Below are 17,230 nucleotides of genomic sequence, written 5' to 3'. Positions count from 1 at the left end.
CCGTCTGCTTCCTTCCAGTGCTGAGCCCGAAGGTGATCGGCATTGCCATAGCCAGGTATGACTTCTGTGCACGTGACATGCGAGAGCTGTCCTTGCTGAAAGGGGACGTTGTCAAAATTTACACCAAGATGAGTGCCAATGGCTGGTGGAGAGGTGAAGTAAATGGAAGGGTAAGACTATTTCTTTTTCTCTTCCCGTGTTTCTTTCCGCCTTCACTGACAGTGATTTTGTTTTAAAAAAAAAGTGTTCCTACATTGTGTATTTAAATTCAAAAGACGGAACATGTTCTCATCTTTGTTTCATAGGAGCAAGGCAGAACTCTTGCCAGGTAGCTTTCCCAGCATCTAAATTATTGGTTATTTAAGGTGACCTAACAGGCTGAATATTTGGGCAAGGTTCTATGTTTGGAAAATACACAGGATTAATAGCACTGCTACAGTTGACCTTTCTTGAACTGTTTTGCACAGCTATTTGGGGTCAGGCTCCTGGTGCTGTGGAACTCTCTTTAGCCCTTTACCACAGAATGATTTCCCACATCTTTCTGCCAGAACACAATGCAATGGAATCAACCACCTTTTTATAGAAGGCTGCTTCTTTGATCTCTAGGAATGTGGCCCAGATGAAGTGACATATTTAGCAGGGATTTTTATGAACTCACTTTACACCCTGCTCTGAGACTTGGAAGTGAAGTTTCAGTTTTGACCTATAAAGGGTTTACTGTTTCAATCTTAGTTTACTGCCTTATAATGCAGATTATTCAGAAGCATTTGAGACTGCTCTTTCCATGTTTAAAGTGCTGAGATGCAGGGTCAAGGAATGTGAGAAGAATGTAAATTGTCTGAAGCTGGAAATGATAGTTGCAAGTGCAGCTGAAGTGAATGTCCAGACTTACTGCTTTATGCAATTTGAAGAATCTTTTTTATTGTGTACATGAGCTTGGTTATGTTAAAGTTAAATGGCTAAAGCTTTTTAAATAGTCAATTAGACCAGAAGAAATAGGGAAGAAGAAGAAATAGCCATTGTGCTATGTACATTTTACATGTGAAGAAAGCTGAGCAACTCATTGTGACGCAGCTGCCTGCATTCTAGCAGATGCCCTTGTTACATGCTGCCATTCCTTGGTAACTTTCATAGCCTGGACTTGATATTATAAACTCACCTCTGGAGATATTTTGGCAAGGTAGTCTAAAAGTTTCTGCAGTCACCCCTTCTAGTTGTGCTCTAGACTTGGTTTTGAGTTCTTTCATGTATGTTAAAATGACTTTCAGTAGAAAGAAATCTGAAGAAACCTAAAGGAAATACACAAAATAAGAAATATATGACATCGCGTCACTGTATGTCTTACATAAACTTTATTTGGCACACTATTAACTTCAGAATGTAGATAACTTTATAACTTCTGAAGTGTAGGACACTAGACTCTGCTGTCTCATTGTGTCATGTGTAACACCTGTTATTGGTGGCAGTGGAATTCAGCTCCATGTTAAGCAATCAAATCAGTCAGTGTTTCCTTTAGAAGAGGATTCTGTGGACCTGACTAGAGCTTGTTAGATGTTAAACTTCTCATTCAAAAAATAGTAGTGTCTTGCCTGTAGTAAAACTGTTTCCACTCTTGGCATTTTCTGAACTTTTAGACTTCCAATCTGGGCAAATGTGTTTTAGATTTTCTGGGGGAGGAAGTGACAAGAGGGTGTTGGTCTCCAAATTGTCATATCTGCAAGTTATTCTTTTATTAAGGGTACTTACTCTGCGTCAGGTCAGCCAAGTTTATCTTTGTAATCTTATTAATATATTTACTGAACAGACCCATCCTTGTTGTACCTAGCTCAGCTATTAAAAAAAAAAAAAAACCCTTGTGCATCTCATGCATTATTTTGTTCTGCTTTTCCCCTTTTAGGTGGGCTGGTTTCCATCAACTTATGTTGAAGAGGACGAATGAATTAAAAACTATCCTCTGCTGATCAGCAGTTTCAGGGATTGTAAAAATTTATATCTTCAATGTGCTATTGGTCTTGTTAAGTATTTAAACAGCAACATTTTTGCCTGTCTGAACCTTCCAGTCTTAATGTTGGGATTTATACAGAAGTTTGGGCTGACAGATTATTACCTTCCCCAGAGCTGTGCAAGAAACAAGCTGCCAGTTTTCCATCACTGGGGATCAGTACAAAGTCCAACCCTCAACTTCCCAGAAGATCTCTGGAAAACAAAATTCTTTGTTCCTTTTCATTTCACCCTGTACTAGACCACGAGTACTAGCAATGGCTGAATATTTAACATTTCTCTTCCAGCTAATATCTGTGATGGTACAAGGAGATGAAGGCTTATTATTTCTTATCACTGCATGCAGAAAACAGATTTCAGTCATTCCAGTGGGCATAAAGTATAGTCAGCAGACTTGTCTTGAGACATCAAACTACTTTACTTATCAGCTTACAAACCACTTTACACTCACAAAACATTCTGAAGAAAATGTGTAGTAAATATGAGTAGAATTCATGCATACGAAATTACTTAACTGGCTACTTTGAGGTCCTGCCTGGATCTTCTAACAATCTGTTTAAAGGCATTCTAAAAAAGTGTAGTGATGTGGTATGGCTTTAAAAACACCTTCACAAAGTGGAATTGTGTGATCCTTTTGTTGTCATCTCAAGCCTTTTTATGTGAGGTTTTTTCATTTAAGCAGCTGACAATAAAAGTGCAACTGGGGGATAGTCATGACAAGATGAGTTGAAAGTTTTCAGCAATAACATTAAGTAAATATTGCAGACTTATTCTGAAGGAGAAAATACTAACGCAAGATGATGCCATTTCTCAAGAACAAAAGTGTTTATCTTAACCTCTTGACTGATTTGGATGAGCTTCGATGCTTTCAACTCAGTACTGTCTTTTCCTGGTTATACAGAGTTTCTATCACCTTTTGTGACTGCAAATGGAACTTGCAAACTTCTTTCTGTCCTTTGCTTTCTTGTTGCCTGGGATGTTAATGGCAGTTCAGTGAGGCAGTTGTCTTGTTGCAGTGTTCTCAACATCCCCAAATGTGTCTAGGTTAGCCAGCATGAAAGATCAGGACTTGTAGAGTGGTGTCCACTGCTTGGTGAGGCAGTGTTTACTGTAATTAGGAAGAGGTAGAAATGTAGTTACAAGCTAAAATAAATGTGGATGATGTCTTCAGATATGCAGTTCTAAATATTTATGTAATGTCACTTCAGAACTTGAAAGAAAATCAAGCTCTTAAATGAAGACAATTCATCCTGTCCCTTATCTTCTCTTTTGCTTTTTGCCTGTTCTCTTTTTCTGTTGGCATCTTAAAATTAGTGTGCACTGACACTGCACAGTTTAACCCTGCAGTGCTTTTCCAGTCTACAAGCAACGTAATCTCCACTATTTGTCCACAGAGCAGAATCTGCTAGTGCATATTTGGGTTTCCCTTTGGCTGTCTTCAGGATTCTTTACTTCTTTCTGGCCTTTCCTGGCCATCAAGAAGAATCAAGCACAACACAGGGAGTTCACAAAATCCCCTTCATCTCTGCAACTGTCTTACCCACCTGCCACACCTGGCAGGCCGTGCTGTGTGACCAGGGGAAAGAGAGGAGCTTCTCATTAGAAACTTGAGAGATTCAGCCTTGCAGATGAAATTCTGCCAATGCTCTAACTTTTCAAGGATTTACCTCAAAATTATGTAAACTGTGATTGTGTTGAGTACATTACTTGATGGAGTAATTGAGAGCATCTGTAAATATGTAGATGATGCATAAAATTTTTGTAAATGATGTGTACAGCAGTGTAGGCTAGAGTAAGCACTCTTTGATCATGTTTTGCCATGCATTTTGATTGTCTGTTGTGAGCTTAATCCTATATTCCTTAAGGAGACAAAGATGATTCCTTCCCAGTTTTGTCTGCTTAAGGGGCAGAGGAATAGGCTCTAGGTCTGTGAAGTATTGAGTGCTTTACTGTCATATAGTTCTGAGAAGAGGCAGTTAAATTCAGTACGAGTTAGAAACTATAACAGTCATTTTCAACAGCTTGGCTTTAGAATAATTTTGAGTATTCTCTCCATCCTAAAAATGTTGTAAAGCTTTTAAGCAATTCCTGAGTCCAGCAGTCATCCTTGGAGAAGAATGAAAGCCATAGGTAAACTTTACTTTTGTGGCCTAAATCTGCATATCATTGTCTGTGTTTAATGCCCTGTATTCATTGAGTTAATGCTGCATCTTGAACTATATTTTGAGTACCAAAGACTTCCTAAATATTCTGGAGCATCTCTTTCATGTGCTGCTTTTGCCTCTATGGAGTTGTTTTATGTCATGCAATAATGGAGTTACAGTACTTTTAATTTGTACTATTTTGTAAATATGTTAAATATAATAAACTGGTTAATTTTTTTGTTTAATGACGTGTCACAATGTGTAGTTTGCTGCTGTGAAGGCTGTGCTTCATTTGTCTCACCACTTTCTCATTGTGAAAAGTTGATAATGGTTTGTTTTGGTCTCCAAGATTTATATAATCCTTATTTAGCTGTAAAACTGAGCTGTCAATGTAAGTGGGATAGTATAGCTTTCCTTGAGAACTTTTTATTATCAGGATAATATGCCTTGTGCCAGGAAGGTGCTGAGGCTTTTTTTGTTTTGTGTGGGGTTTAAAAAATTTATTATTATATTTTTAGCTATAGAGACTCAGCCATATACTACTGATTTTTGATACTTGAAGTTTTTTTTTTTTTTAAAGTTGTGCCTAAAAAGTTTAATTGGTAACTTGTCACAGCAACATCTTTTCTCTTCCACCTTCTTTTTCCTTTCTCTCTCATATGTGAATTAACAAATTCAGGCTGAATTGAGTTTAGGTCTGAAAATACAATCTGTGTCTGATTTCATGGGCTACTTGATAACCTTTTTGTGATGTAGGCCATTCATGTATTTTTTACAATGTAACATTCATTATTCATGTGTTTATAGAAATAGTTCTGGACAGGTGAATTAACTCAGCAAGGACAGTGATGATTCAGTTGCAGTGGTTTTTTTTGTGTCCCTTTCATTTTTCAGTAAGAGATTTTCTTGTGGAACTGCCCTTCTAACAGATAATTATTAAAGCTAATGAGGCATTTACACATCTCTGCTGATGTAAGGCATAATTTTCCTGTCACCCGTGAACATACCGCATAACGAAGAATCACACCTAATGTGGGATGCAAAAATGTGTCCCAATTAAATGCTCTTGTTAACAGTATCACACTCGGTCACAGACATCCTCTCCTTCCCCTCGTATGTGAGAAGAGATATGTCCTCTGATGGGTGAGAAATTGAGAAAGCACTGTAATTAGGGCACAAGAGCCACTTGTGGCTGTGTTCTCAATAGTTTTTTTCCCATTGTAAGGCTTGGAAGTTTGAAAATCTCAGCTTGAAAAAAATCTATCTTGACAATGAAAATTATGCCAACCAGGGTTCCTTTCCCCTTTGCCTCTCAGGCAAGCCTGATATGCTCTGTGAAGAAGAAGAAAAGGACAATTCTTGAGGTTTTAGCCATTTATAAAGGTGAGCCAGAGGTACATCTAGAAAGAGGTGGGGTTGTTTATACAAAATACCCAGCCTCAGACCCAGGTTTTGTTCTGTTGATTTTAATGTTCAGTTCAAAAGTATTTGTTTCTATTAATTCTTGTCTCCTTGCTGGAAACTGGGCTGCTGAGAACCTACATTACTATTTTGTCTGATATTCAAGTTGTTCTCTTCAGAGCACTGCTTATTTCATCTGAATGACAGAGGAAGCACTCCCTCCTCTCCATTTTATTGCTGAGCATGGTATTCTATGGCAGAACATTTCTTTGGTTAGTTTGGGTCTCTACTTCTTTGTGTCCTCCAAATTTCTGTTCACTGGGGGTCATGGCATGGAGTTAAAAACAGAAAACCTTGGTGGAGTGCAACGCTGTCCCCCAAGACCTGAACCCTCAGTGTGTTGTGAGCACTGTTTTTGCTGCAGATGTAAAATGTGAGGCTGTAAGAGCGGGGATGATGGCAGTCAGCACCACTGGGGCACACCCAGTACAGGCATGAAGGGAGCTGCCAGGCAGGGGTGCTCTGTGTGTGTGTAATGCTCAGTCCTGTCCCAAGCTACTACAGGAAGCAGGAGCCAAGCAGTGAAACATGCTGTGGAATTTTGGCTCTTTCCTCCATGTCCACTCTGTGGAGGAGGGGTTGTTTTGGGTAATTAAGCATCCTAAAGTTGTGAGATGAGATGTTAATCATAACCACTTTCTTGCAAAATGCTGAAATGTACGATGCATATATAATTAGCAAAAAGAAATACAGAAAGGATTAAGCTTCAGAAATTGACTGCGGAAGGGTGATTCACTGCATTATCTCTGCAACTTCCTTTTGAAGAACAAAGAGACGTTTGTTTTTATAGCAAATGAAATTTGGGTTTCTAATTTAGTTTTATAATTCCTGATCTGCTGTAGTGTATTCTGCCCATTCATTATGAGGATCTCTGCTGCTTACATGACTGTGAAGTTAGATTTTTATTTAATAAGCCTCCTGGAATATTTAAGTTTTTGGTGATTTTTTCTGGGTTCCAATTTTCTACTTGATAAATCTGCTTTTTGGAAAATATGTGAGTTCATTATAAAAGGTTGAAATCTGACCTTAAGTAAACTTACAGGTGCAAAAAATGGCAGTTTCAGAGGTGGCTGTTTACCAAGGGACATCAGGCTGGTTTGCTTCTTTCAGAGCTGTTTTTTTAATATTGATAGTGGCTTTGGGAAGAACTTTGGGAAGAAAGAGAGAAGACCACAAAACAAGAAGTAAAAGGTTGATACCACACCATATGTGTTAAAAACAACCTGGTGTGTGGTAACTTTTCTAAATGATTGCCCAACATATTATATGTCTCTTGATAGCATTGGATTGGAAAGAGAAATTCTCTTATGTCATCATGTGGGAAAACATTTGCTAGTTTGGTCCTAATCAAGGACTCTTGCACTTGGTCTGGCTCTTACCAGATAACTCTCTAAGTCTGTTTTCAATTAGTTGTCTTTTTTTCCCCAAAGCAATTGAAAGGTCTCCTCAAGGAGATGCAGTATTATTTCTAGGGTTATAATTCTTACCTGTGCATAAGGCTAATGGAAATATGTATAATTGAATAAACCTTTTCTCTGGTAGTTTTACAATTAATGTCCTTATGGCCTGTAGCTATTAATAGTGTGCCATGTGCCTGGAGACCCCCACCCTACTCAGTTACCTGGGTATGTACCAAGATCTTTTCTACTTCTCCCTTCCCCATTCCAAAGTTCAACTGAGGTGTGGTACAAGTCCCACAAGTATTTACACCACTTGTGTGGGGAGAAGAAAAAGACAGGCAGATTATCAAAGCAGTATGCCTGATTTTTGCTTTTGTAGCATTAATTTTTATTGTTTGGGAAAGGGCAGGATGTGACTTCTGTTAGGTTTTGTATCAACTGCTTTATTCCCAAGAACAGTTCCAAACAGAGGATGCAGTTGATGGCAGTTGGAGAGGAACATGGTTTTTGCAGCTGTGTTTTAATGTAAGCATGTACATTGGATCAGGTAAAGATGGAATTAGATGATGAAAAGGTCAGTTGATTTCCAGATCAGTATGGTAGGATATGGAAAATCAAACTGCAGAAATCTAAACAAAGTCTAGATTCAGCTTCTCAGTCTTTGAAATTTTGATTCATTTAGGAGAACATACCTTTTTTTTTTTTTTTTTTTTTTTTAAATGTGCTACACTGACGACCCACGTGGCTTTAGAAAAAGCAAGTTTCCAAAAGCAAAGGACTTTGCACATTCTTCCCTTTCAAGTCACTGATGGTCTCAGTGTGTCTCTGGGGAGTTAAGATCCCATGCTCAGGGATGTCTTTTTCAAATGTACCCTTCCCCCAAAAAAATTCTTGACAAATACTACTTGGTTGTGTCTAGAATAAATTTAAAATATTTTGAGGTGATATCATGCAAGGTGTGAGTGGACGGGAGGATTGGATCACCCACATACTGATAAACTGGTAGTTTAGGAAAGAGTAAGCAATTAAATATCCATGAAGTTTTATTTACAGGTGGGAAGAATTATCTGTACCAGTTAAGACTGGGCTACTTGTGGCTAAGCAGCTGAAAAGAGTAAAAGTGAACCATGGACAGGACAGAAGTTGACAGGATTTTACTGTGAAGAAGGTAAATACTGTATTGATGCCTAGTAATGGAAACATCATCTACAAAATGGGAAGTCCTCATTTAGTTCATTTCTGGTAAGGTTTCAGCTTAAGTTCTTTGTTCAGCTTTGGCCACTAAGCCCTGTATAGGATACAGGGAATAGGATGCATTGAAAGTATTCCTGAGGAGACTTAGCAAAGGTGAAGAAACTGGAATTGTCTGAATGGTAGTATAGAACAGGCTAAGAGGGGTGTGGCAATAGCATCCAAGTAATGAAAAGGTTTTACGTAACTTAAGAGACTGAACCCTTAATTCAGTCCTAGTCAGTTCAGTGAATTAGTTCAGTTCCTAGTCAGTGTAAACAGTAACAGAAAACATCTTCTTGAACTGAAGAAAGGGGACTCAGTTTTTAGGAAGGTTTTCTGAATAACAAGCTACATAAGACACAAAATTATCTGGGCAAGTTGTGTTATCTGCAGCCTGAGGTGTTTCAGATGTGGTTAGCTAAATGTCTATCAGGGATAGTTTATGTGGAGTTAGAGATGCCTGAGATACACATCAGGTATTCTTTGGAGCTCCTGCTGTACTTCCTTCCTGTAACAGCTGTGCAGGGCTGCAGTTGGCTGCTGGTGTTTACCAAAATCTCATGGAAATGTTATACCAATGTGTAGAAGAAAAGGTAAATGAAAAGTAATAAGGTGAACATCCATAGCTAGCAGGCTGCTAAATATGCATTGTTTGAATGTTGATGGATTAAAAGTTTCTTCAGGAGATGCAATTGGCTCATATTTAGCTCATAGTGTAAAAATGTTGTAAAACCACAGTGTTTAAGACTTGCTTCACAGTGGGAGGCATGAGCTGAAGAGCATTATTGCAGTTCACAGGTTTATTTTTGATAGAACATACTGTTGCTGCAACATATGTAGGTTTGAAAATCAAAACTTTTCTTAAATATGTATTGATTTCAGGGAAAATTAACAAGAAAGGCAGCTAAGATAACATGTCTTTCTGCTTGGTTCTGAACTTAAAGGAAATGGCAGATGTGAGAAAGAAATTACTTTGCTTCAAGCATTCTTCCCTCAGTTCATCAAAGACTACATTTTTGTAAAACAAGCCCAGTTCATTTAGTTCTCAGGCAGAATTTGCAAAAGTACTGTAGTATTGAAATTTGTCCCTAAAACAGAGTAGCAAGCAAGCCATCAGCTTGAGTGTACTCTTTTTTGAAGTCAAATGGTTGAATACTAGTGCTAAGATTAATTCTATTTGGTTTCTGAAAGCATCCTTTCCTTGTTTGACCTTTTCTAGGTAAATAACAGTGTTAGCTCTTGCTGTGGCATCCTTTTTCTCTGTTCTAAATGTGTATAAGGAGATGCAGGGACTTCTCTTACATGCAGCTGAATTTAGTCTCAGTTTTCAGATTGTCATGAGTATTTTGTAGGTAACAGTAAAATAAATCAACAAGCTGTAGTCTAAATGAAATGCATCTAATAAAATCTAGCTATTTTCTCTTTCTGGCTCTTCATAATGAATGCGCTGTGAAGAGAAGTTTTATTTGAATGTCACTGCATGAGCAGTTCTAATTACTAATAAAATTCATCAAACAATCTAGTAGTGTAGTGACATTAAGTAATAATTAATGAACTGTGTGATATGTGGGTGCATGAAGTGACAATGATTAACCTGTGGCCTAACAGGATGTGCTTGGAAAACAAGTGGCATATGAGATGACACTTTGTTCTTCCCTGTGTCATTGGAGTTTGGCCTTGTCTTCATTCACAAAATGAACCTGGATTCAAAATCAAGAACGTGTTCATGTGGCTGGCGTTTGGAGCATGTATATATTTCACTGCACTTCAGCCTGGGTGTGACATGGCTGCTTATTTTGGAGCTGATATGAATGGGTCCTTGTGTGGCTTCACTTCACCTTCAAAGAGTTGGCAAAATATCAGGATTTGCTCTACTGATACCTTAATTTTTTAAATAAATTGTAAGACCTGTGTTGTCTAGACACTGAAGTTACAGCTATATCTGTGTGATGTGAGGATGTGACATAATGCATTCAACTGTGCACACAGAATATTCTTTAGCCAGTGCTGAGAATCTTGCTGCTTCTAGGAGAAGAAATGGGTGGGAAAAACCAAGTATTTCATTGGTACAGCCAGTATACTTACAAGGAGTGTACAGATTTTTCCTTTTTCCAGATGAACAGTCCGTTTTCTTTCTAGAGACTGCTTTTTCTGACAAATCCTTTGTCTTTTATTCTCATTTGTGACTTTCTTCTCTGCCTGTGTAGTGTTTCTGTGGTTCCCTACACTCTTTTGTATCCTTTGTTCCTCCTCCTCTTGTCTGATGACATCAACAAAAGAACACTTCAGTCAATTCCTCATCCCTTTTTTAGGAAGCAGCACCAGAAGCCTTTTTCCAGCATGTGTTAAGTTTTCACAAAGAGCACCTTGCCTTGGGCACTGGTTTCTTATTATACTTACCAGTACAAGAAACATGTAACTTTTAATTCCCCACATAGTCAGTGTGAAAAATGCTTAGTAGGGCATTAGCTTCTACTTTTTGAAGTATACATAATGGAGCAGCTTTCAGAGCACTTCCCAGCACAGTAACAAGCATGGGGTGTATATATAAATAAAAGAAACCCTGTTGTAGTAGGAAATTCAATGGCAAAACACACACTGAAAGTATAATGAGTATTTGCTCTGGGTTTTTGAAAGTGAGCATTTCTAGTATATATTGTACTTTCCACTTCTCTTCAAAAATGACAGTGTTTTATATTGCATGCTTTGATGAGAATAGAGCCTCAAAGAGAATCAGCATGTCACTTACTCATTGGTGGCTTTTTCATATGGAAGGGTTTATAGGATACTCTTGAGTGTGGCTTGTTGTGTGGCAGGGAGGAAATTTGTTGTAAGAGAGAACTGAACACTTATTTTAACAACATTCTGTTACATAATGGAACTTTACAGAGTTTTTATGTTATTTCAGAATATTTTATACTGTTCTTCAGTGATCCATTGTGATCATGCAAAAATTAGGCTATTATAAGAGAGGGAGAACTGTAAACTCAAATGCCCTTTGAATGTATGTGGTTATTTCCAAGATCAGAATTCACTATTACATTTACTATTACACTATCACATCCTGGAGTGTAGTTGGAGTCATGTTATATTTTCTTCTAAGCTTTTGAAATGAAAAAAATGTGTAAAGCAGAGACCATGGAGGATATAGACCATATCCAACAACCTCAGAAAAAGCTCAAGCTTGACTGGCACTGACAAGTTCTGTTGTAACCATGAATCTTTCATTCTCAAGAAGACAAAGACTGGTGCAAACTGAAGCCATATGATTCAGTTAGGGTGTGTGCTCTTGAGAATTACTCAGCTGCATGAGTTTTACCAGTGATGGTGCCTGAGGCTGTATCTTAGAGTTAAGTCATAGTTGCCTGGAAATCGCATAAAATAACTGTCCAGAAAATTATATTCCAGCTGCATCTCAAGGAAACTTATCTCCAGTGCATAGAGAGGAACATCAGCATCCCTGTATCACATACATGAAAGCTAAGGTTAAAGACATAACAGAGTTGCACAGACTGCAACCTCACGTACTGCAGTGGGAGGTAAGCATTCCTCACTCTGAGCCGAAAACCTACAGTAATCCTACAGTGTCAGAAGTAAAGCAGACCAAAATTCAAGATCTATTGCTTTTACCTGGTTCTAGTTGTCTATCAAAGGAAATGCTGTGAGAACAACTTTTTATATGCTGGATGCTTTTTTACAGAACTCTCTAGGATGAAGAATCTGCGGAACAAAGTTTGAGATGCATTAATGAGGACTGCTTCCTCCCTGTTTGTTATTATTTGTTTTGGGTTTCTGATTTCAACAGTAAAGATAGAAGAAATCCAAGTATTTTCACATTTGTTGGATTCAGTTACAATTTACCCAAAGGGCAAGAGAGACCTGTTAGTTGAAATATGCTACTTTGTTTCTGTGTTCTTGAATTATTAAGCTTGAGAAATGAACAACATTCTTATTAAGCACATTAGTATTGCTAATGTTAAAAAGCAACACTCCATCTACACTCTTTCATAATATAAATGATGGTCAACAACTGTCCTATGTATAACAAAGTCAGAAGTTTTCAATTAAGTTTGCACCTCAGTCCAAATATACTAAAATGTAAAATCTGCAGTTACCAATCCTAAAGAGTTGTTAGGCCTGTTTGTAGAAATGAAATGCACTAACTAGGTGAACAGAGGGTAGAAACTGGACTATTGCAGTCTATAGGTGCCCAGGCAATTTGTTGACTTGAAGAGAGCCAGGGAGACCTGATACTGGTGTTAGGGGAGTGTCAGACAAGGCTGAATCTGCTTTAGACACACTCTGAATATTGCTGGGTATTGCACACATGGTCAACAAGGATTCAGAGATGTTCTGTTTAAATCCCATAGAGAAAAAGTTGTAAACTCTCCAGAGTAATGGTTGTGACAAAGATTCCACTTTTGCTGACTGTTTCCTTGCTCTCTAGCATGGTCAGAAATGGTCAAGGACAGACTCTTTCAGTGGAGAAAACTTTTTACCAGTGAGTTCTCCCTGGAGTGCCTTGGACAAATGAGTGCTCACTGGTTAGTAGTTAGATAAGTGTTTTCCTGTTTTTTTTAGAATGCTTCATGTGTACCTAAGAATTTCTAGTAGGTATGTGTAGGCACACAGTTTGTGGTGATTGTGAGTGGGGCTGGCCCAGCCTCATCCCCAGTGGGTGCAGCTGTGAGCAGCAGGTGAGCAGCACTGACAGCAATGAGCCATGGAGTGCCCAGGGGCACTGAGCAACCACCGAAGGGAGCAGAGGGCACACAGGGGCACTGCATCAGCATGAGGGGGTAAAAGGCTGGGCTAAAGAACAAGAAGGGCAGAGCTTGTAGCCTTCTGAAGTGGTAAGGTGTTACTCTGTGTGGAATGAAGCTTTCTGATAGTGTATGGTGACACTCTGTGTACCATGGTTGTATCAACAGCCACACATGCAGCAACAGGTACACAGAAAGGATAACACAGAAAAAGTTGCTGGAATGGTAAGTGATCATGTTTATCAAACTTCTTTTATTTTCCTCTTATTTCCCTTTCCCTCATCTTCCTCTTAGGAGCTCTTGAAAAGCTTGACATCTTTTGTGTTAGTTATGTTGTCAGACTTGTAAAGTTTCTTACCTGACAAAGAACGTGGCTCAGTGCTTGCTGTGTGAGCTGCTGCCATGTTCAGCTTGCTTGCTCTGAGGCATGTGGTGTTACACTGGAGTCCCTGCCTGTTTACAGACAGTGTTCACAGTAACTAGGAATCCCTTGTAAACAGGCAGCACTTCTCCCTGCTATTACATACAGATCAATAGTCTTTTTGCAGCTGAGCAGATCATGCAATTTCTAATATAACCAAACAGGCAGCAGCACGAAGATGGTATTGCCTAAAAACAGGTGCTAGAAGAAAACAAATGGTCTTATTGATTCTCCTAAGTTTAATTAAATTTTCAAAATGTTTCCACCCCATCACTTTCTTTGGCCTTATGAATTGTTGTTACAGTGTAGGTACAGTTTTCTAATTAGTTTCTGGTACTTTAAGAAAAGATAACATCAAACTAAAGGATATATTCTGCAATGTTTATACATGGGAAGAATAGATACTTGTAGTGAAGGGATTACTATCCCAAAGGCTTTTTCTCTTTTAAAGTCTCATTCTGCATAACAGTGTTGGAAATAGATTTTTTTAGAGATTTTGAGAATTCTGTTGCTGAAGAAAAGCATTGTATTTGTGAGGATTGGGTAAGGGCTCTGTGTGTGCAAGAACAATCTCTGTGAGTACGAGTGATGAAGCACTGGGTATGAATGCTGGAGTATTTTGGAGGCTGGGTAGAATACAAAGGGATATTTTAAATTCATTTTTAGAAAACACCTAAGTTTCCAATCACTGCAGAACAGGTAACAGCTGGTGCGTAAGGTGGTGCTTAAGTCAGTGGGTTTCTAAGAGCTGCTCTGATTATAGTTCCATAATCCATTTGCCTCACAGTGGGCACAAGGCTCTTCTCACTTGTTTGGCAATGATTAGTGGCTGGTGTAGGAATAGCAATCCCAAAGTCGGGATTACCCTGTACTGCAGATAGGTGGGAAAAGTACATTCATTATTTGGATCCATTTTTCCTCAAGGGGAGACAAGGACTACAACTGGTGCATTTGAATGTAGGAAATGAGACACTACTCTCACAAATGCGTGCTGGAAGATGTTTAATTCCATTATTTTGTTGTGCTTGGTGCAGTCCTGTAGAGACAGGATTCAGGGGAAGCTTTTGATCAGTATTCTAATTATAGCTGCAGTGGAAAGACTGCTACCTGGAGATTGCTGCTAGGACTGGGGAGAGGATAGAGCAGTTCAGGGGCACTCTGCAGGGTACAGCCTAAAACTGGTACTAGAAGGAAAGAGACATTTTAAAAGAATGACATATAATTCTATCACACAATGTCCCTGTAGGAAATACAAGTCAAGTGCACCAATAAATGGAAGAGAAAAATGCCATGGAAGGCAGTAAATCAAAATGTAATTGATTGGAATATTTAGAGAGCTTAATTTCAATTACTGAAAGTGAGACAATGGCATACTGCAAAAGTCTGAGGTTTGGAGGGAGAGACTTGCAGCACTTAACATTCATCCCGCTTCTTTACTTCCCAGAAAAGGTGTGCTGGGGGAACCCAGCAGGTGACCCTGAGGGACATGGCCTTATTGCTCATTTTGGAACAGTGTGTAGAGCTTCAGCCTTTGAAATAGTTGGACAGTTTAAAACTGAGGAATTAGGCCATTAAGCACTAGATTTGGTGAGAGTGGAAACAGTTCTAGGAGCTTGGCTGTTCTCTGGTTAGCAGTGTGAAGCTCTTACTGAATCTCAGAGTGCTGTAACTACCATTTCAATTTGCTTTTGTGGTTTGTACTGTACTGAATCCTTATTAGAACTAAGGCAATGCCAGTCAAGCTACTGATAATTCCAGTGAAGTTATACACTTCCATCATCTCCCCTACATTTTTCACTAATAATTTCATGTCTGATTTCACTTATATTTTAATATTTTCAATTGAAATGGCAATTATTCGTTGTCAGAACCCAGCCATTACTCTTGTCAAAAAGACATATGATGCATTAGCTTAAGGGCAATTGGCAATAACTACAGAGGTGACATTCAGTTACACAGGATGGGCAGGTTCTACATAGATCTTCCTCAAGTGGTCAGGGTTTGCATGCCCTGCAGTTTGCACTGTTTGGGAGTGCTGCTCAACTAATTGTGCAAAACCAAACCAAATTTCAGTTTGGCTTTGAGATAATTTTGCTATAATTAACATCTGCTCTTTCCTAGTTTCATTGAAGTCTTTTTATGTTTGTGTTTTATAACTCGCTGAAATGAGCTAGTGGAAGGGGAAGCACTTTGTTGCCATGTAGTCTCCCTAAGCATTTGTGATGACAAAGCTTTCTGATTCCTGGGAGGCAGGGATCAAATGATATTTCTTGCACTATTTCATTTTGTGCAAGATATCCTTTGCTTTTCTAGATCCTGCTATCCTTCCTGCTGAGGTTATGCTTGCTTTCACTTGCTACCTCTTGAGAGAGATTTGGAACATGATAAAATATCCTTTGTTTTATTTCATTGCCGCTGGACTTGTGGGACAGATTTTAGATGCATTCAGGAATTCTACATAATTTCTGCATCTTTGGAGCTTTAAAAATCCAGTTCCACTGATGCAGCTGAAAGAGGCCCTCGTGTTTTCTCTCTTATAACAGGAAGAGTGGGAGTTATAGTTAGCTGTGCGTGAAGGGAGGGGAGAAAGCTGCAGGGATGGTACGATGCAGAGGGATTTTATTTTCCAATGACAAAAAAATTCTCACCACAAAGATTTTTTATTTAATATTGAAGTATGCAGTGTTCCTCACTCCATTTTTGGACACAGTTTGACCTGATACATTTTTCTGGATACACTGGAGTTAGTGGCAGAACTAACTACATTGGTGTTAGTGGCAGAACCCATGAAAGCTCAGGAAAACAAGATTTCACATGCTTAATATGGATGCCTGTGTTTGCTAATTCTGCTCTCAGTGATTAGTACACACACATTGTTAGCCATGTCATTTTTCTCTAATTCTGTGCTGTTTTACCCTTCTTTGCCTCATTTAGCTGGGAGAAGGCAAACAAGGGATGATTTTACTTTGTAGGTCCTTTTCATTTTCTGCCTTGTCTTACACAAGATTTCTCTATTGGAGTAGCACTCACCACAGGAGAGTGATAAACACTGTGACATTTCAAGTCCAATGAACAATATGATAATTTACATCTAATTACCTAAGCTAGTTGTACCCATAACTTCCCTTTAAGGCTTCAGGAGGCTCATGATACCCACCATCCTTGTTCTGAAGAGATCCTTGGCTTATCAGCTTGTGCCTCTCTGAGTGGAAGGGCTGGGCTTGCTACTCTTATTTTGATGCACCTTCCTGCTTGCTGGTAGTACCTGCCCAGTCTGCTGTCAGCACCCACCCAGCCTCACTGTGTGGGTCCAGTGCAGCACCATATCTTGTCTCCTTACAGGGAGTTCAGGGGTAGGAACAGACCATTCCTCCTCAAACCACGTGATTACTGACCAGCTCCTGCAATCACTTGCCTTCCAAAAGCAGTGCTCCTTATTTATGCTTTTAGTTATCTAAGATAATCTAGCTAACCCAGCATTTCCATATTTAAAATGTCCCTTTTGGAGAGTGGTAGCTTTTAGCTGATAACCAGTGCCCTTTGTGCATCTTTCAAGGCTCACATCTTGAGCCTTTCATCTTTCACATGATCATCCCCAGGGAAATCCTGGTCCTCAGATGAATACTCTGAGAATCCAGTGGCAAAAAAGCCCCATGGACAGCATTGTGGATATACAGGATGATTTCTTCCTGGCTGTTACTTCCACCAGCATATTTCCATCTCCACTTTAGTTTGCATCAAAAAAGCATAAATCCTTAATGAGACAATTCCACGTGTGTCTTCTGCAACAAGACACAAGTTGTGAAG

At 38.9% G+C, this 17,230-nt stretch overlaps 1 protein-coding gene across 1 annotated transcript in view; it reads left to right on the top strand.

Moving 5' to 3' along the window:
* VAV3 (vav guanine nucleotide exchange factor 3) overlaps positions 1 to 4,355 on the top strand; it is a 148,714-nt gene extending 144,359 nt beyond the window's left edge. The window contains exons 26-27 of the mRNA XM_041479637.1: positions 19 to 170; positions 1,898 to 4,355. Of these exons, the coding sequence (XP_041335571.1) occupies positions 19 to 170; positions 1,898 to 1,939 (194 nt within the window). The 3' untranslated portion in view covers positions 1,940 to 4,355. The remainder of the gene's footprint in view (positions 1 to 18; positions 171 to 1,897) is intronic.
* Positions 4,356 to 17,230: the final 12,875 nt, after the last annotated feature.

Source organism: Pyrgilauda ruficollis, unplaced genomic scaffold (assembly GCF_017590135.1).
Source record: "Pyrgilauda ruficollis isolate IOZ18807 unplaced genomic scaffold, ASM1759013v1 scaffold49, whole genome shotgun sequence".
Taxonomy (NCBI): domain Eukaryota; kingdom Metazoa; phylum Chordata; class Aves; order Passeriformes; family Passeridae; genus Pyrgilauda; species Pyrgilauda ruficollis.
This window is presented reverse-complemented; position numbering and strand designations above follow the sequence as displayed.